The following is a 22,112-nucleotide window of genomic DNA, read 5'->3' as shown; positions in this document are numbered from 1 at the left end:
TTGTTTTATTATTTCAGTGCTGGAGATTAAACTCAGGATTTCGTGTATGCTCGGCAAGTCCTTTGCTGTTTTTGCCAGCCTGCACAATCCCAGGCATTCCACACGGCATGGCTTCAGTGTCCGGAATGTGAGCTTGCTCAGGGATAAGTGTGATTACTTCCCCAGTTTCATTGCCTGTGAAATAAATGGCAGGAATAAGTACTGCTTTGTGTTATCAATCCTAGTAATGCAACTTGATTAGACATTTTTAAGCCCATCTCTAAATGACCTACATTGCAGATGCCATATTTTAGGTGAAAGATTTGAGTGGGTTTTTTTTTTTTTTTTCTTGAATTCCTGGGCTTCACACAAGTGCTTCAGCAATGAGGTAGCTCACCAATTTTTTGAATCCAGTTTTTTCAGTTAAAGTGACAAATAGCCAGTATGAAAGTCATTGGGAAAATACCATCTTATGATAAAATGCTATCTATATTTATAGCTACTAAAATAATGTAATATCTCCTTGTTAACGATAAGCTAAGCAATACATTTCTACCTCACCCAGCTCCACAGATGGTGACGGTGATTCAGTGGTAACACTCATCCACTGTCTTACTGTGAGTTGGATTTTGGTCATCCAGTGAGTCCTGTGCCTGATAACGTTTTTAAACTAGCACATGCATTGAGGTCATGAGAACTTCCTTTGATCTTCTCTGTGTGCTTACTAGACAAGAGCCTAAGTTATTTGGGAATTATTTAAAATTCAAATAAACAATGAGCTGCCTAAATGGCATCTAAAATTCTGACAAAATTAAAAATCATTTCTATGGCATGTGCTTTCACCAATGTGTGTATGTGCCTGTTTACTCTACCAAGAGACCAAAGAGAGATCTATTGGGAACATCAGATGTTTCCTTATTCTTGCCTATATTTCTTCTCCAGTAAGAAGCTTTATATACTTGGCTTACAAGAGCTATGAATATGAAATTGACCTCTAACAAGTAATCCATAATACCATTACAGTACACACGCAAGGTGTTATAAAATCTTGATAACCATACCTTATTATTAAAAAAAGGCTTTATGGAGGCAGAGAAAAAGAAAAAAAGAGTCAGTAGTTTAGTTGAATCTCTTAAGCTACGACTCATCAATTCATAAATCCCAGGGAAACATGATGATAAGTCAACAAAACTTTATAGAGATCACTTGGAATGTAGAATCTACAGAGCTTTCTGTTAAAAATAATTGAATTTACTTCAATAAATACCTATTAAGAAGTACTTACCTATAATGATAACTAAATATATATATATTATATTAATATATGATTGAAATGTGATCTAATTTGATAATCCCACAATTTCTACTATGGGTGAAGAATATCGTATAAAATTACTTCAAAACTGCAAAATAGATAAGTCAAAGTCTTGTAAAGCATTTTCCAGTCGTTAGGAAAAACAAAAGTGTGGAAATTTAGTACTGAGACAAAGGGAATAAAAAGGAAAATAAGGATCATGGTTAATCTGTGATCAAGTCCTCATGAAAAAGTTAGCACAAATCCAGTAATAAATTTAAATGTCTAATAATTTTAGACACATAAATGAAAAGTTTAAAGCTGTTAGGTAGGTGTTTCCATCTCAAAATCAACTTCATAATTTTAATTGCTATTCATTTACTATATCGTAGATAAGCAAACCATACTTAACTTCTCTATATTGGCTCATGACCAAAAAGTATAAGTACATGTCCGTGTTGCTCTAGTTTGGTCCCTCATTGCACCTTCCCCATATCTACCCTGTTTCAGGCTCTAGGTAAGGACATATAGGATCCTTCCAACAATATTTCCTATTTTTATAGGAGATAAATTCAATCTCTTTAAAGTTCTCAAACTATAACACGTTATACTCACAACAGTGAATATGAACTGATCTTTGCCCATGTAATTGAAGATCACCAAAATAGTTGAATGTTTACTACATGTTATATATACTTCGCGTGTGCGAAATTGTACCTGAAACTGAAACTCCTCCTAAGACACATGTAATCTACCTCAGTGACTTCTGTCTCTCCTCTTATTCCTCTAATAATATTTTGTAACTAACTCCCCTAATTAATTCCTCTTTGTCTGAAATGTATCTATTATTTTAGTCCTATCTCTATAAAGTCTTTTATATTTTTAATCCAAAGTATAAGACTACTCTACATTCTGCTTTCCTCAACTAATTTATATATACTTCCTAGATGACTCCCAGGCAAGAATTATGTATTAATAAATATTAATTCCTACTGCATACAGGACAATGTTTTATGTCTGTTAAATACTCAACCAATACGTGATGAGTTGAAACAAATTTTAAATGGGTGCTTTGCTCCCAAAGCCATCTAACAGCAAATAAATTGTTAAATTTCACAGGTAGCACATACTCTCTTTCATGATCATAACTTATGTAATAGTGTTAAATCATTAATTCATAGGTAAGTAAGTAAATTTGCTTTTAATTAATAATTTTTCATGTTTTATTTTTCTTTGTAAAATTTGAAGACTGTTTTATTAACATAAAAATATTGATTCAGTTATTTAACATACTTTCATTGAAATTAATAATACTTTCATTTGAAATAATTAGTAAAAGAGTTTATAAAAATTAAGATCAGGATTCACTGCCTTAGGTTTCATCTTTTATCTCTAAATTTATAAATATTTATTGTGTGACATTTTCATATCCTTATAAAATTTTTTAGTCATTTTTATCTTCAGTTTCTCCCTTATTCCCTGCTGTCTCCCACTTGTTTTAACAACTACCCTCCTACACTCATGTCTTTTTGTGTGTGGCCCGTTGAGTTTAATAAGAACATAGGTGGGAAGTTTTTAATGGAACAAGGGCAGCTTTTATATATTACACTAATGAGAGAAGACTATGACAACCCCTCCCCATGCCCGCATCCATCCTAAAATGTTTCATTATGTACAGATAACCTCAGCTGTAATGAGTTCATGTCTGCAACTGATATGTCCTGTAGAGAAAACATCTGTCTACAGTATATCTTTCCCAAGCTCAGCTCCTATAGTCTTTATGTCCTCTCTAAAGCCATGTTCTCTGAGTCACTGGGGTACATGCTACAGCCATCTCATTTATGATCAAACATTCCACCACCACTTATTTGCCACACTTTGGTGTTAATAGGTTTCTGCAATTACCATCACCCATTGTAATAAGAAACTTTTATGATAACATCAGGGTGTAAGCTCTAATCTACGGTATAAACAAAGTAGTGAGAAGGTAGCTTGATAACATGACCATTTAGGAGAACAACAGTTCAGCTGGATTCCCCCTGTGGCCAGAGACCTCCCCAACCAGAGACTTTTAATCAGGGCTACAGAACCAAATGACAAGGTCACATTTGTGGAGTGTGCCTCACATACAGTCAGAAGGCAGATGGTTATCTCCATAAGAATCATACTCTCCTGTACTAGAGGTCACATTCTAGAAAGATTGTATTTTAGCTTACAAGAGTCACAGCTAGGTGCTCTTTCTTGCCGAGCAATTTGTGTACACCTCTGGCACTATGAAAGCTAGCCAGTAGGGAGGAAATTTGCAGCCCATCTCTATGTCCTGTGATTTTAGTATGCAATGTCTTCAACAGCAGGATCTTACCATCAGGTTCTGGTGGGCAGCCAAGAGCATGGGCAAAAGCCTGTGCGGTTTTGGGGGACTTCTGAGATCTCCTTGGTCAGTCACGCATCAGGAGGTACTCCAGACCAACAGTAGGACTTTTGTTTGATTATTCATGGCTTCTGAGAGAGGACTATCATCCAGGAGGATACCTCTATTTAAACTTTTTAAATAAATAAATATATGTATACATATATATGTAAGTTTAAAAGTGTGTACAATACTCAAACTGTAAATTTTAAACTCAAATATATATAATTTTTATACATGTCCAATTATTATTAAGTAAGTTTTGAAGGCATGATATATATTGTAGGCAAGACAAACATTAATAATGTTTGCAAACCTCTATATTAAATCATCTTGATAATTGCAATTTGGTGACACTTCATTACCATACGGCATGGCATGTATTTTCTGGCACTGTCTGTGGTAGAGACATGGATTATGAGTAAAAGAGTCTCTGCCATTGTATTTTTGGATGCTTATTAGATTGTATTATGTAAATAGTATCCCTGCCCCACAGTTCTATTTGGAACTCCATTCTGTGAAAGCTGGTTTAGTTAAAATAGGCAATACCATTTCTGAAGCTATTCAGCAGGATGAATGCCTCAGCCACCCAGGAGCAAAGGTGACTGTCCACCCTACTGCTTTGTGAACTCTCACACTTCACTCAGGACACTGTCCAGCCCTCACCTGTCCTATGAACCTAGCTGTCTGACATGCAAGGATTAACAAAGTCATAAAATTGTATTTTTAAAAGTAAGCTTATAAAATAATAGTTTTCCAGATGACCGTTTCATAATTTTTGGCTTTGGATAGATGTACTCTGCTCTCCTTGCTGTCTCCGGTCCTCCCACCCCCCTCCCCTCTTATGCCTCCACTTTCAGTATTCCTCAGACCCAGCCTCCATTTTCATGTGTGCTGTTAAATAATATCCTCCCTCCCTCTAATGTCTCTCTCTAACTTTTGCCAACACATTGTTACATTTAATATTCTAAACATTCATAACTGAGATCATCACATAAAAACTGTAGCATTTGTCTTTTGGGGTCTGGCTTACCTGATTCCATGTAATATTTGTTTGCATTAAAAAAAAAACAAAACAAATGAACGAAACCCAAAGTAAACAGATCCCCAAAACTCAAACAAAAGCACTCAAAAAAAATTCAACCTTACATTTTACAAATGGATATTTAAATATAATATCATTCTTAATTGTCAAAGAAAAAAAGTCTTCTATATGACAGGAAATATAAAGACAGAGGTATTTCAACATATTTGCTTTTAAGTTTAAATTTTATAAAGCTAACAAGTGTGAAACAAGGCTAATCCCCTCCACTTAAGCTATGTATAGTCATGCCCTCCACCTTACTAATGTGTCACTTGTGAATACATTTTACTTTTGTTTGTTGATATCACCTAACTGCCCATTTTTCTTTTAGACTTTAAAGCTGTCAAGCCGTGTTCTTGATAAAATAAGTATTGGACAACTTATTAGTCTTCTTTCCAACAACCTGAACAAATTTGATGAAGTATGTACCCATTGATTAAATGTTTTATACATTTTGTTAAAAATCAAACAACTCTAAAGGAAGATTAACCCTGCATCAGATGACAGTGATAAGTAGTAAAGCCCCACCCATCCCTAGTTAGCCTGTTTCGGGGAACTGGAACAGCTAAATTGTGCAGCAGAGCACCGTTCTGAGGTCAGCTAAAATTGCCCAACCAGTCATACCTCAGCTTGCTCTTATTAAGGTTTTTTAGATCATAATCCTTATCAGACTTTGCTTCCTTTTGATATAATACTTTAAATTGTTCCTTATTAAGCTAAATATGATACTTCGAGCAGTTCTTGTTCTATGCTGTCACATGTCACAATAAATTCAAGATCCTTGAGAACAGATACTGTGTTTTATTTGTCTTCGCATTTCCTGTTTTTAACATAGCAAGTGTTAAATAAATTATTTATGAGTTGAATACCAGATGTTGACCTATGCGGGTTGTGTGCACACACACATACACACACACACATATACACACATGTGTATATGCATGGGTATGTTTGTGTGTACAGAGCCTCTGCAGAGAATCCCTTGTTCTCATGTGTTCTATATGAAGACAATAGCTTTATTTTAAAATATTTTAATTAAAATCTGGGCACAATTCCTAAGATGAAGATCTCAGTTCCACTTGAATAAAAATATACTTGGAAATGCAGTGACTAAATTATTTAGCTTGGGGATCCTGGTCTATGCAATGATTGATTAAGGGGTCAATATATATGCTTCCGTATAAGTTTTAATGTGCTCAGACCCATGAATTCATTGATTAAATAAATTCTCAGTGCTCATTTTCTTCCACATGTGTTTCTTTGCTTGATTGTTTTAGGGTGGAATACAGCATGGCACTTGGTTTTTTGTGCTTTTATTTTTCAGGGACTTGCCTTGGCACATTTTGTATGGATTGCTCCTTTACAAGTGGCTCTTCTGATGGGGCTTCTTTGGGAATTGTTACAGTTCTCCGCCTTCTGCGGCCTTGGTTTACTGATAATCCTGGTCATTCTTCAAGCCATCTTAGGGAAGATGATGGTGAAGTACAGGTAGCGGCCTCTGTCACGGCCTGAAGGTTTTTAAATTGGGATTCTCTATGCCCTGATGAGAAAACCATGCGATATCACTAAGGAGATTACTGTTGTTTTAATTTTTTATTTCTTCACTTTACATATTGATTGCAGCCCCACCTCCTCCTCAGTCCCCCACCCTCATATATGCCCCCACTCTCCCCTTTCCTTCTCCTCACAGAATGGGGAGCTCCTCCATGGGTACCAACACACTTTGATACATTACATCATAGCAGGACAAGGTGCATCCTCTCCCACTGAGGCCAGACAAAGTAGTCCAGTTTGGGAACAGGATCCAAAGGGAGGCATCAGAGTAGATATTAATCGTAAAGGGATTATTTTAATGGTGTAAATAATACTTCTTATAATAAAAGGGAACTTCCCCCATATTGGTCTACAGAATTTCTTTTCAAATATTTTAAGGTTCAATACATTTTTATAAAGTTTATATGAACTTGAAGGAATATGTAAATTTTGTATGGAACATATTGGCCTTTTGTACCATATTGTAGGTCATTCTACCAAAATTTCTATTAATTTTACTACAGAATGAATTAGTGATATGAGTTATGTGATGTGCTTACAGCAGAGAATTTGTAGAGTTTGCTAGCTTGAATCTGATAGAAGGCTACAAATCCGGGGACTCGGGTCTTTGTTTAAGCTTTTATACATTTTCATGTGCTTCATGAAATGGAGCTAATGGCCTCTGGAGACGCTGATAAGATTAGGGACATATTCCAAAATTTATCTAACAGTGCGTGTCTGACACTTAGGAGGCATCTAATTACCTTATTTTCCCCTTTGAAACAGGGTTTCCCTGTAGCCCTGGCTGTCTTAAAACTCTCTCTCTGTAGACCAGGCTGGCCTCAAACTCTAGGTCTACCTGCCTTATCCTCCTCTGAAATTAAAGGTGTGTTCCACCATGACTCGGCTAGAATTACTTTTGTTCCCATCTATTTAATAACAAAATGTTTATGTATGTAACAAAAGAAATAGATTTCCCTACAATTTTGAGTAGTTATTAATAGATAATTTGACTTGTTTCTCTTATTGATTGGTTGATCAACTGATTGGTTTACAGAGAACAAAGAGCTGCAAAAATCAATGAAAGACTTGTGATCACATCAGAAATTATTGATAATATTTATTCTGTTAAGGCATATTGTTGGGAGTCAGCGATGGAAAAAATAATTGAAAACCTGAGACAGTAAGTTGATACAATATTGGTCCAACTTTATACTTAACACTTAAAAATGACTACTCAGATGAATTTCCAACCTGTCTGTGAACTTTCTAAAAATCAAGAATATTATCTGAGTTATTCTACTGTTTATACATCAGCTACATAAAATCATTTTTGATGAGTTAATGTTTTGTTTTGTTTTTGAGACAGTGTCTCATCACGTAGCATTGGCTAGCTAGCATAGAACTTAGTCTGCAGACCAGAAGGGCCTAGAGCTTAAAGGCATGTGCCACAGTGCCTGGTCCTGGCTTATGGTTTTACATAGTTGATTCAGTTCTTCTTTGCACTACAAGAATATTTATGCCATATTAACTCTTATAGTTCTTATAGTAGCTCATAGTTGTTTAACACCCTTAATTAAATCAATGATAAAGATGCTGGAGGATAATTAAAACCGTAAATGGGAATGCTAAATATTTACTTCTGAGAGTAAGGACTGATACTATATGGCACTGTACTTCAAGTGTTACCGATTACAAAAAGTGGGGGACAGCCACATTTGGACAATTTGTACCTGTTATTCTGAGCCTGAGGAATAGTGACAAAGGAAATTTTCTTCAGTGTTCCTTATGTAAATTGCTCACAGGAGGCAAAGTCAGTCTCTGTAACAAAAACCTCTTCCTGAGACAGAATCTGTACTTGGCACTTGTTTGTGTCTTGTCTTCTTTCACCTCAGATGAACTTTTGAAGATTAGTAAAGATTATATCTGGCAAAAAAAGGTACAGTACAGATTAATAGGTAATTACTGAGATAATTTTGGGTAAGATAAAAATTATCATTGTTGTAGCCATGTAACCATTTTTCTGTAGTTGACTTCCCTGTTCTACCAACTACAATCAAGGAACTGCTTTAGATTTCTGGGGGTGGGTGTGTCCTTAAGGATGCTACTAATATAGAGACATAGGTAGGGCATCTGAGCATTTCACAGGGAAAAGGAAATAGAGATCTGTGCAATGTTGTGAATTTGAGCCGTTTCATACTCAGGCTGCTGGAGACCTGTAGACTGTGGTAACTGAGCTACAGGTGTGTGATTAGAACAACAATGGAAATAAAGAAATGTTAAGTCCTTTGCCATGTAAATAGAGAGCGCAAAAGAGTACTTATTTCCCAAACATTATTGGTCACCTGCTTTTGTTATGCTTTTCAAGGTAAATCCGGGAAAGAAATGGCATTTTCTTTCCAGAAACATCCTTAAAGATCTTGGGGAATTGTTCAATTGATAAAAGTTGTTTTCCACATTTACAACTTGACTGTTCCACCACACCTTGCCTAAAAACACAGTCATGGCAGGGCTTATGAGGTTATCAGAGGATCCAGTTTTCTCAGGCGTCACAGTAAGCTCCCAGCTCACAGACAGGTCATTCCTGTGGCTGACGTTTTGACATTGGTATTATACCCTTCTTTTCCTCATGCTATGAAATCCATCTTTCCCGTTCTGTATTTTGAGTTGGCTAATTTTGATAGCATTTGTCTGGTTGTAACCTGTTTGATACAGCATGAAATCAGTACCTGAAAAATCTGGAGAGCGCTGACGTAAAAGGGAAAGTAAAAACTGCTTTACCCAGCAGAGCAAATACAGGATGCTCTTCAGAAGGACAGTTACCTCAGCCTGGGCCACTGGTGAACTGGGCCAAAGGGCAAATCTCCTTGAAAATAAATCTGCTTTTTATTGCTTTTTGGAAATAAAGGAATTTTTATTTTTTAATATAAAGCTGATAGAACATTTTTACGACTCATAAAATGTTAGAAATTTTAGAATAGTTTTTAGATGATTGTGTTAAGTGTTCTTGGATCCATTATTTTTTTTCCTATGTGATTTCTAACTTTTCTCAGCTGTTTCTAATATAGTTGAATAATTTTGATACTTTATGACATTTTAAAACAACTCTATCATTTTATAAATACCAGCCTCATCAATATATTTTTTATCTTTAGAAAAAAGGGGCTGCACATTTTCCTTTTAGATCTTCTGCTATGTTGTCATCTAAACATAACCACATCTCTACAAGGGAAGTATTGTGTTTACTTTAATGATGGAATCACATTTAATTGGAGGGAAGAGTAACTTTCTTTTGACACAGGTAAAACAAGCAGAACCCAAACACAAGCCATCTACAGTACAAATTTAGTGAAAGATAAAACATATAACTCATTGGGCTGATTACAATATAGGTTATACCCATGACCTTTGTCAGTGAGCTCAGCATTACATCGTTTTCTTTGAGGACTTAAAAAAGATTTCCTTTAGTTCAACCTCTTGACAATGACAGTTGTTTCTCTGGATTAGAGGTGTGTAGAAGCGTGTGTCTACAGGCCAGATGCCCCAGCTATTGTGCCTTCAGTTTGTGTTACCATTGGTCTTTGCCCACACAAGAACCGGTTGGGGAGAATCCCAAATGGCTTGTAGTCTTATGGCTTCTGGAAGACTGGGGCTGAAGTTAAGGGCTGTATTGCTCTTCATCTTCTGTTTGTCACCATCTTTTGTGCTTCTTGCTTTCTGCCCATTAAAAGCATTTAACCCTTTCCTGTATGTGTTAAATAAAACAAATAGTTCACAGCTGGAGTTCAGACTAGAGGACTGCAACTCTAGTGGTTGAGGCATGACTGCAGACACTTATCCTGAAAGGAGAGGGCAGAGGAGAGAGTAGCTACTCCCTGGGCTTTGAAGAGCCACCTGCAACTGAATTACTTGTCTTCTTTGACTAGAGTAGCTTCTGGGAGTCAGCAGGTGTGACTCGGAGATGCCCAGTAACAGACTTCTCAGGTCCACTGTATCCACACTAACATAGGAGAACTCTCTCCTCTTTGATATATATGACATTATCAGTGCTTTTTCAAAGCTACACTAGAATCTCAAAAATGTTAAGAATCTGAAGGATAACCACAAAATTGTCATTTTCAATCATAAAACTTGTAACATTGTTTCCCTTTCCACAGATCATTTCACATAATAATAAAGTTACTAAAGATATAAAAACAATATAAAATTAAAATCTACCTAGTTAATATTTAAATTAATTTTAATAATAAAAGTTCAGTTACACAATTGAAGTTTTTAAATGTTTTACAATATTAAATATTGTGTTTAAATATGTGGTATAGTCATTAACAATCATAAAAGCTATTTGAGGCCAAGAAAGGTTTTATAACTTGCACAAACTTTAGACTGTATGTTCAGATTTTATATTCTAAGACACTTGATATTTGAAAAGAAAGTAATATATCACATCTTCTTCTGTTTCCGCAGCGTGGAACTGAAACTGACCCGGAGGGCGGCCTACATGCGTTTCTTCACCAGCTCCGCCTTCTTCTTTTCCGGGTTCTTTGTCGTCTTTTTGTCTGTGCTTCCCTATACAGTCATCAATGGCATTGTCCTCCGAAAAATATTCACAACCATTTCATTCTGCATTGTACTGCGAATGTCAGTCACACGACAGTTCCCCACTGCTGTTCAGGCATGGTATGATTCTGTGGGAATGATAAGAAAAATACAGGTAACTTCCGTGACTACATCCTTATATGACTTTTGAATCATTTTAGAATTTGTATAGTGGAAAAAACTCGAAGATGAATTTCTTGATATTGGATTTGTCAATAGATAAGATTTTTTTTATCTCTTCACATGAGCCCTTACAATGAAAGTCTGATGAAATAAAATCCTATGAGATTTTGTAAGTCAAAAGAATTTAAAATAATTGTCTTTATAATCTGGAAAATTCTACCTAAGTATCCTGTGACTAGGTCAGTTCTAGGCAACTTGTAAATATCCAAAAAATTGAATAACTTCAGCAGGAAATTATAAAGTGTCCCAGCTAGCCCTAGAATGCCTACCTTAAACTTCTCTAGCCTTTCACTGGATAGTGTGAGGGATGGAAATGGCAATTTTTGGCAAGATTAATCACTGTGAAACTTCAGAATGCCAAAGTAGCTGTTAGTAGTAAAAATGTCCTAGCACTTTGAGGTAATAAGTAGTTTATTCAAGGCAAGTTGAATAAATTCGTGAGAGAAATGTCTCATTATCGTTCAACATATCTGCTTAAATATTTAACAGAGAAAGTAAATAAATCATTATGACAAACAAAATGTTGGATGGAGAATGGGCTTCTTTTAAGTGGTCTTCCTATTATTTACCTAGGTCTGATGTTACAATGATGGGCAGCATATAATTTTAGAATTTATATGTTTTATTTGACCTTTGAAACTTTTTAATTGGTTGGTAGCGATTAGAAGTAGAGAGATAACATTTGTACCCCATGCATTAGCATAGATGTATATACATACAGGTGTTGAGTGTCTTTTGAAGAATTACCTAGTAATTTAGGTCCCCACAGTTATAGCAGCTGTTGTTTAAGAGTGCCTACCCTGTTCAGCTCATCACAGTCTCTTTTCAGCTTTTTGTAGTCACCTGTTTCACCCCTGAGGTTAAATGAACTTGGGTTTTGTGACCAGACAAAGTAGTTAGTGAAGCTAGCATCATGGTGGTTCTGTGATTAACCTTATTTCTCTGTTGACATCATCATAGTTGCATGGAGGAATGAGAGAAGAAAGAGGGAGCAGAGGGCAGAGAGATAAGAGGAGAGACAACAATATCCCTGAACAGTAACACAGAAACATCTGAAGAAAATGGAAATAAATGAGACAGACCAAAAGAGGAAAAGAGAGAGGAGCAAAAGGACAGGGAAAGAAGAGGCAGGCAGGGACCAGGGAACACTTCCAGGGCACAGATTTAAGCTCTATGCTCCAGTTACCCTGAGTTGTTCTTAATGTGGTGTGCAGTCACAGGTGGGGGCCTTTCTCAGAACCCTGAAACGCACTTTCTCTATGTAGAGAAGTGATGACAGTGATGGCGCTTGTAAAGAGAGTATTGAAATAAAACAATTTGTTGTTCTTTTCATTTGTACTGCCTTGAAGTGAGACATGAATAAGTAATCATCAGGGTTTCATTAGAAATTAATAATCTATATAACAAATTTAAAAAGCAACTGTGTACTAATATCTGATATACAAAACTAATTTCATAAACAAATATATTTAAAGAGTATGTTTAGATTATGATGAATTCTACTGCTTGGTACATTAAATTTTGGACAATTATATCATTGTTTTATTAAAATTTAATTTCTAACTTCATTGTTAAAATCTTTACAAGACACTGCGGTGTTAGAGTGTAGGAAGATACAACAATACATTTTTGCTATTCTGATTCTATGATTGAACATTTTTGGTCTCTCTATTGACTAGGATTTCCTGGAGAAACAAGAATACAAGATACTGGAGTATAACTTAATGACCACAGGCGTGGTCATGGAGAATGTAACAGCATTCTGGGAGGAGGTGAGAATTTCTAAACATTGTGGATTTTTAAAATATATGAACAATAGAGACATTTTTCATGCATCTAAATTTCTACTCAATAAAATATAAGACTCAAATGGCACTTTAATTGATATATAGCTGTTCTGTTTTGTAAAGTAAAAAATGGGGAACCAGGAACATTAAATGCAGCATAAAGCTTCTTTTTTTCTTTAAAGTCATATGATTGATTTCATATAACAGGCCAAGAAAATGATACCTCTGATACTCTGAATCTGAATTAGATTACGTTCCATATAATCTAAATCACATGTTTCTCAAGTTGTCAAGCCTCTCATGTCTTCCTCTGTACAATGAAGACATATTTTCCTATTGACTAAGATGATTTCCATAGACTGTTCATCTGAGCACTTTGCATGTAATGGTTCCTCAATGACGGGTAACTTCTCTGATCATGACATCTAAGTATTTTCTGCCTGTCACTCAGTGTTAATGAGCAGCTGCCAGCAGTTTACTCTCTGTGTGGTGTGGGTAACCTCATCCAGGCTCAGCGCCAGTGAACTGAGGACATGAAAATGCAAATCTTTGGTCCTAGTTTCAATCCTGGATTTCATGCATGCTATTCTAAATATCTTGCATACTCCTCACATACTTCATAATCATCACTCCTCAAGCTTTACTGTCCTGCTTGTTCCAGAATATTCTCCATCCCCTTTGATAGTAACACCTGACAGGCAATTCTGTGGTGAATTATACACCAAACTTTGATTAGATAAAGTTTATATTTACATATTAGGCAATTGAGGAAAGGCCTTTAGGTAAGGAGGCTACTCAAATAGCTAGGACAGAGCTAATGCCAGCCTTGGTTTCTCAGACCCCAGAGCCATTTCTAAGTCACCATATTGCACGTATGTATTTATTTGAGGATACAAATAAAGGGTTAGAGCTATAACTCAATGACAGACTAATTGCCTAGCATGGGCAATGGCCTGGGTTAAATTTCCAGCACTGAAAAATGAAGAGATAAGAAACATGAGGAAAAGAAAGAGAAGAAGAAAAAGGAGGAGAGGGAACTGTTATTTTAATGTCTACAAAACTATTTTCCGTATGTTACCCCCCATTATTGCCCTTAACAATTATCATACATGGCTGGAGAAATTTACATATTATTTGGTCCACTTACAGGAGTTTGTCTTAAATAACAACAAAAACCATGCCTTTCTGTATTTCTGTCACAATGTTATTGATTATACTAAAAGCTAAACCATCTAGTAGAAAAATTCTAGAGTTTATACATTGTAATTAACTTTAAGTGTTTAATGAATGTGAAAATGTTTTTAAGCAAGTATCAAGAACAAACAGACCACACTTTACAATTTTTATGAATAGATAGATACTGTATTTTTCCAAGTATAAGATGCATTGGACCATAAGATACACTCAATTTTTAGAGCAGAAAAACAATAAAACCAGCAATTGGACCAAAAGGCGCACCCTATTTCCACCCACCCCCGCCACTTCTAGGGGAAGAAAGTGCATCTTATGGTCTGAAAAAGACGGTAGGTAGGTAGATAGATAGATAGATAGATAGATAGATATAAAAAGGAGGGATTGCTGAGTGATGGTGGCAAATGCCTTCAGTCCAAGTACTCAGAAATCAGAGGGTGGCAGACCTCTTTGTTCAAGGCCAGCCTGGTCTACAGAGTAGGTTCCTGGGAAACCAGGTCTACACAGAAAAACCCTGTCTTTAACCCCCACCCCCAGGAAAAAAACCAACCCTAGGAAAAGGAAGCGTTCCAACTCAGATGTGATATGTGATTATAGTTCCTATCATACAGCTATATGTGATTTTTTTATTTCTTATATATTTCATATTTTCTGAAATAAGTTCCTCTGCAACAACAATAAGAAGTAGTGGCCACAATTACCTGACCCTGATCTGAGACATTACTAGACTGATGTCTCATTCATTGTGTATGAGGTTCCATCTTCCTAGACCACCCACCTATAACTATTTCCTGGTCTTGTGAAATGCCACTAAAATGTAATCGAGCAAGCATGTATATTACTTAATATGTAAATGTTAAATCAGTTGCTCTGCTCTATAGTTCCTTAGGACTTAGTAATATTTTTAATTGTAGATTCTCACACATTATAATTAATTATCTACTCATGCCTCATGCTCTAATGCTGTAATTTTTTGTGGGTTGAATTATTTAACTAAGTTTTCTAGATTGCTCACCCTGTTCCCTCCCTCCCTCCCTCCCTCCCTCCTCCCTTCCCTTTTTTTCACACTGAAGAAAGACAGTTCTCTGATGAGAGTTGAGTGGAACTACCTGTGTGACAGAACAGAAGTTAGGTTTGCATTGTAATTCCACTCTGTGAACTACATATTGTGACTGATCATTTATCCTTCTGATCAGTGTCTACAGTTTTAAAAGAGGAAGATTATAACGCTGGCCTCATATATTATACTGAACATAATTTAATGTTTATATACCAAGTCCGTAGGAAAAAAGGATATATGTATATATTCTTCTTTCCTATAGTGTTGGTATCACACACACACACACACACAAACACACTTTACCCTTTAAAACCATGTGCATTTTAATTATATATTATAAATTAACAATACATATGTATTATAATGGATCCTGAACTGTGTGTTTCTTGAATTGATCGTAAAATTATCTATGAAAATATCTGTAAATAATTGTGTTGGAATTTTAATGGGAATTGCACTGAATCTGTACATTGCTTTTGGTAAGATGGCCATTTTTAATATATTAATAGTACTGATCCATTAACATGGGAGATCTATCTATCTTTAGTTATCTTTTTCAACTTCTTTTTTTTCCAGAGACTTGAAGTTCTTGTCATACAGGTCTTTCATTTTCTTGGTTAGAGTTATAAGATATTTTATATTACTTGTGGCTATTGTGAAGGGTGTTGTTTCCCTAATTTCTTTCTCAGTTCATTTATCATTTGTATACAGGAGGTTACTGATTTCAAGTTAATTTTGTATCTGGCTATTTTGCTGAAGGTGTTCATCAGCTGGAGGAGTTCTTTGGTAGAATTTTGGGGGTCACTTGTCTATACTATCATATCATCGGCCAATAGAGATACTTTGACTTCTTTCTTTCTAATTTGTATCCCCTTGATCTCCTTCAGTTGTCTTATTGCAGTAGCTAGGACTTCATTTACTATGTTGAATAGATGTGGATAGTGGGGACAGCCTTGTCTTGGCCCTGATTTTAATAGAATTACTTTAGGCTTCTTTCCATTTAATTTGATATTGGTTAATGGCTTGTTGTATATTGCCTAGCAATTGGGAGCAAGGCTGTCTCTGACATGGTCGTGGTTGCCTGCTTTTGGGTCACTTTCCCCCAGCAGAACGGCCTTGTCTGGCCTCAGTTAAAGAGGCTGCACTTAGTCCTGATGTGACTTGGTGTGTTGGGGCAGGTTGCTACAGGGCAGGGTGGAGGCTCCCCTTTTCTTAGGTGAAGGGAAAAAAGAAATGGGGGAAGGCGATGGGAGGGCGAGACTGGGAGAAGAGGAAGGGCGTTGCGATTGGAATGTAGAGTGAATAAATAAAATAATGAGAACAAAAGAAAATACCTGAAAACACTTCTTTTTGATGTGTCTAGGGATTTGGGGAATTATTGGAGAAAGTACACCTAAGCAATAAGGACAGAAAGCTTTCCAATGGTGATAACCACCTTGGTGTTAATGGCGATAACCACCTCAGTTTTGGTCATCTCTGTCTTCTGGGAAATCCTGTGTTGAAAAACATCAGTTTTAAGATAGAGAAAGGAGAGATGTTGGCTATTACAGGATCTACTGGAGCGGGAAAGGTACTGTCTCTTTAAATTTTTAATTTTTTTTGAGAAATTCATACATGAATACTGTGTTTACATAATTTCCATTCCCTATCTCCATCTCCATCTCCTTCCTGTTCCAACTCTTTCCCCTCCTCACTCCCATTCAAATTCATCGCCTCTGTTTTGTTTATTACTATTACCATATATAATGTACTAGATCTATTTTGTGTTGTTTATATGCACATGTGTTTAGAACTAATCACCTGAAATTGGAAAAGCTATCTAGAAGCTCATTTCTGGAGAAAATTGATTCTCCCTCTCAACAACGTTTGTTTGCCTGTAATTTTTCTTCTAGAGGATGGGACCTAGGTCACCATGTCGACTGATGATGTCATCATGTAGGACTTGTTTAGGTAACAGTTTTTTTTTTTTTTTGATAGGTGTAGCAATATCTCAGTTCTCTGACTCTTATGATCTTTCAGCTTTTCCTCCACAATTTGCCTTGAGCCTAACTACTGAGGTTGCACTGTGGATGTATCAATTGGGGCTGGGTAACCCATGATAAATTAGTCTCTGCTTTTTGACTAGTTGTGAATCTCTGCAATAGTTTCCATGTACTGCAATGTGATTTTGATAAAAGAGGTGAGAACTCCACTTATCTGTGTGTATAAAGATAAGTACTGGGAACTCAGTTAGAAATTGTATTAGTTTACAAATATGGCAGTGGTAGCATCTCTTCTAAGGGCCACGTCATCACCAGGTAGTTAGTTAGGCTTACATTACTAGATTACTAGGTATGAATTCAATAGTCTTAATGAGTTGACCTTGGGTTCAATTAGAGAGCTGTTGGTTACCCCAAGGATGCCACTGTTGTACCAATATAAGTGTTGTATATTGCTAGGACAGTCTTTTGGGAGGGTGCTATTCCTCTTCATTAAGAATTAAGTTTACCATTCATTTCTCCATTTTCTTTAGTTTGCAGTATATGCAATATTTCAGAGAAATTCTTTTATCAACATAGGAATATTTGAGTGTAATGTTTCCTTAAAATATAAATTGTTTCATTAATATTTTGGTCAGGATTTTAGTTATTCACATTATTTCTTGTGACTTTTTTCTATATCTTTATATTTTGTATAAAATTTAACCTTGTCATACATATAGAGGACTTTCAGTAAACTATTGGTTTAAAAACTATCCCTTTAAACATTATTTACTATAGATCTAAGTTTCAGAGCTGGTACAAAAAACATCATGGTTTAGATTTGATCTCTCTCTCTCTCTCTCTCTCTCTCTCTCTCTCTCTCTCTCTCTCTCTCTTTCTCTCTTTCTCCCCTGTCTCTCTTCTCTCTCTTTCGTGTATGTATGTATGTATGTATGTATGTATGTATGTATGCATACGACCACTTTTAATTTATAGATTTTTTGTTGAATGGACCCAGTTTTCCTTGTTGTATACGATATCTCAAGTGAAAGATTTAAAAAAAATGTTATTCAGTGCCTATCCTACTCCCCACCAAGTCCCAAGAACAGTCTATTATGCTTATATAAATTTATGGTCTTTGGAGAGACATCTGACAAAATCTAATCTGCTAGAAGGGAAAACTGTGCAAAGATCTAATTTCACTGCAAAGAGGCTTTATCTTGAGGCATTATCTGTCATGCAGATAATGGTAGACACTTGATTTCTAGTCGTTACCTAAATAACACAGTGAAAGACCAAAGAAATGAAATTTGACTTGAGTATGTGCTTCCTGATGTTGGGCAGCAAGTATTTGCTGTGGAGATCTATAAAGCAGATCTTGTTGCTGTTAGAGTGCTGTTTAGAGTATCCTTCAGTAATGCATAAATATGTAAGTCCCTAAAATCTATTCCAGGATATAAGGAAGGAATGAGTGTGAAAGCAAAGGAGGAAAAAACAGAGGAAAGAGAGAAAGAAGGAAGGTGGGCTGTTATAAAATAAAAATGAAAATTGAAGATCCCGAAAGGGAATTTGTTTCTATTTTATATTAGTATATTAAAGAGGGACAGCTTTATTTTGAAGAGTTTTATCTGAGAGTTTAGAAATAAAATCCACAAACAATTCTAATTATTGTACATTCTGCTGCTTCTTCTTTTCAGTAGTTTCCCTATAAGTGACATGGGCTTTTTAAATAAAGTAGCTGTAGTTTTATATTTTCTTCTTACAGAAAAGCTTGCTCCTCAAGTGTTATTTTTCCCTCCCTTTCTGATATGCAATTAGTAGCAATTTTCAGTATTAAAACAAAATGATGCTACAGGAGTCTAAACTGATACAAAAAGCCACAAATGACCTAAACCAGACTTTTGGCTTAGAAGAGCAATTTTGTGTTACACAAAATTTTAAAAATGAGTTGTTCTTATACTTAAGATCAACATGTAAAGTAAATGTAAACATAGCTTTGTAATAATGAATTATTGATTACAAGTTACTGAAAATTGACCCTCAGGCAATTCTATGAAAAACTGGTGAATAAGTAATCGCATTCTGAGACTGCTCTGACCTCTCCGGAAAAGTTGCTATGAAAACAGAGGAACGTGGAGTGTGATAACTCAGTCAGGGACTGTTTAGTTGCAATAATAGGAAAGAAAACTTTATCATGTGCCTGGGAAAAGGGTCTAGCCACTATATAGGTTTTAATAACTGAAATATTAACATTCAAGGTTAATTTTTACCTCTCAATTTAATAACTTGTATGATGTACCATCATATAGTTACAGACGTTTTATATAGGTATTTTCAGAGCAACATGGACATGTATTAAAGCTTTTTAGTCTTTGGTTATAATTTTTTTTTTAAGATATCTAGTTAAGTGAGAAAAGAAAAGCAAATTTTTTGTAGTATGCTATATTAATCCTACTAATTCAAGAATACTAAGGAATCTCTAAATTATGATTTTTAGAAAAATTTGTACTTTGTTCTATTGGTTACATTTATACTATTTATGCATGCTTCTTCTTCTTCTTCTTCTTTCTTTTTTTTTACATTTTTAACACATAAGGGATTCTGATAAAATCAGTACTTTCCTTTCCCTTACTAGCTATTTTTCTTTCTACTAAATGGTGTAGTGGGTTAAGAGTACTTTCTGTATAAACACAGCGACCTGAGTTTGAATTCCAAACTCCCACATTAAATTTTTTCTTAAATGGGCGTCGGTGCACCTGTACATTGATTGAGAGGCCAAGACAGTAGGATCTTAGGAGATCACTGGCAGCCAGTGTAGCTGCAACTACAAGTTTTGGTTTACTGAGAAACTTTACCTCCAGGAAATAAGAAGAGACATAGAATATACCTAATGTCCTGCTCTGGCCTCCACATACACACAGAAGGGTGCAGGCACCCACATATTCATATTTAGGCAACACACACACACACACACACACACACACACACACACACACACGACATTCAGGTTTTCTTAAGGAGATAAATTTTCTATTCCTCACCCTTCCCTGTTGCCTGGTTTATATATACTTGGTTTTTACTAAGGACTCCTCTTGTAGAGCACATAAAATATTTTAGTTCTTTTCTTGCTTTTTTATTTTTATAATTATAGAAAAGTGGCACACAAAGAAAGCATTAAAATTTTTAGCATTTAATTTTTAGCATTCATTAAAGATGAAAACGAATTTTCTTAATAAGATGGAAATACTTCCTTATTTTGTGTGAATAATATTGATAAGTCTTCATTTTATGATAGTTCTTTTTGCTTATTTCTTGGGTTGTCACAAAAAGTGAGGAAGGCTGTCCAGATGTGCTTCTTGTCTGCCTAATATCCATTTAAAGAGGAAGATAACACTGAACCTACATTAGTTTATTGTGATGAATAAGCACACTCATATAGTTATAGAGCATAGAGGCAGTACCTTCCAGTATGCTCTCAAGAAATGTTCACTGCTACCAAACACATACCTGCAAACCAATCCCAGCATATTTAAGTAGGGACTCAACTCTTGGTGAACTTTGATCATGAATGTAGTGCATTTCCCTCTGTGTTGCCAATATCTTCCATTCCCTTTGTATTTTCAGGTGCCTAGAAAAGTTCTTCAATCATGATGTTCTCAAAAATTCTATAATCAAATGTGGTAATAGACTCTTTAAACATTGGAAGACTTCTGATTAGAATAATTAGAGGCAAGTAAAACCAAGTAATTTGACCAAACAACTTAGCAATGATTTCTATTTGTAGACATCACTCCTGATGATGATTTTGGGAGAACTGGAAGCTTCAGAGGGAAAGATTAAGCACAGTGGAAGAATTTCATTCTGCTCTCAGTTTTCTTGGATTATGCCGGGTACTATCAAAGAAAATATCGTCTTTGGTGTTTCCTATGACGAGTACAGATATAAGAGCGTCGTCAAAGCTTGCCAACTACAGGAGGTAAACAAATTTATGAAAAATGCTGACTGTATTAGCTACTTGTCTCATTGTTATGATACAGCCCTGTGACAGTGCAGCTTGAGAAAGGCCGGGTTTAGTTTAGGTTGCTGTAACAGGAGGATACTGTCCGCTGAGGCAAGTGAGTGAGATGGCTAGTCACATTGCGCATCCATGTTCAGACGCAGACAGAGAACTGGAATTGGGGCCGCGGCTGTGCATCAAGGTCAAGTCCTAGCAGGCTGCTTCCTCCAGTGTAGCTCCTCCTCCTCCTAAAGCTTGTGTATCCTCCTTAGCCTCGCCCAGCTGCAGGCTAGGTGCTCAGACACCACTGTGGCTATTTACATTCAAACTGCTGCACTGATTGTGCTCATTAAATCTTCAGACTATAAATCAAGCATGCCTCTAGGAGTAAGCTATAGCCAGTGGGTCATAAATAAAACCCATGATTCCTACTTTAAGCTTGCACATTTATAAGTAGATGCAGTTTTTTTTTTTTTTAGTTGCATTTGGGTTTTGTAGAGATAAAAATTCTTTACACACTGGGTATCGTACATCATGATGCAATCCCAATACTCAGAAGACTGAAGCAAGATCATGAAGTTGAGCCCAGTCTTTGCTGTATACTGAGTTCCAGACCCATCTGGATTGCATGGTAGGATCATATAAAAAACAAACAAGCCAAGACTCTTCATGATCAACAGTAGTATTTTGTGTGTACTCTGAGACCACTGTGGAAGGAGAAGCTATCTTATAAAGCATTGGGTTAAATTTGAAGAAGATATCCATGATCTCTCATAACCCCTTCTTTTACAACCTGGAAGTTGACATATTCTGGGTTTGTTACCAGAAAAAGATCTGTTTCTAGAAGGGTCTTTGTGGGCAAGAACTGGAGGACGTGATAGGTTTTACCTGGCTTATTTATGGGGCCTAAGGGGTGAGGTGGGGTGATAGTTCTTGCTAGATTTAGTTTTTGCTTTGAATATGTATTTTTTCATATAAATGATTTTACAGATGGTATTCTGAGTCCCCAAAGTCAATCTATAAAAACGTATACA

At 35.9% G+C, this 22,112-nt stretch overlaps 1 protein-coding gene across 1 annotated transcript in view; it reads left to right on the top strand.

The window, feature by feature from the left end:
* Window positions 1-22,112, top strand: part of Cftr (CF transmembrane conductance regulator) — a 145,743-nt gene that overhangs the window by 47,099 nt on the left and 76,532 nt on the right. The window contains exons 5-11 of the mRNA XM_051151883.1: window positions 5,099-5,188; window positions 6,092-6,255; window positions 7,358-7,483; window positions 10,768-11,014; window positions 12,762-12,854; window positions 16,484-16,690; window positions 20,866-21,057. Of these exons, the coding sequence (XP_051007840.1) occupies window positions 5,099-5,188; window positions 6,092-6,255; window positions 7,358-7,483; window positions 10,768-11,014; window positions 12,762-12,854; window positions 16,484-16,690; window positions 20,866-21,057 (1,119 nt within the window). The remainder of the gene's footprint in view (window positions 1-5,098; window positions 5,189-6,091; window positions 6,256-7,357; window positions 7,484-10,767; window positions 11,015-12,761; window positions 12,855-16,483; window positions 16,691-20,865; window positions 21,058-22,112) is intronic.

The sequence above is a fragment of the Acomys russatus genome, chromosome 10 (genome assembly GCF_903995435.1).
Source record: "Acomys russatus chromosome 10, mAcoRus1.1, whole genome shotgun sequence".
Taxonomy (NCBI): domain Eukaryota; kingdom Metazoa; phylum Chordata; class Mammalia; order Rodentia; family Muridae; genus Acomys; species Acomys russatus.
This window is presented reverse-complemented; position numbering and strand designations above follow the sequence as displayed.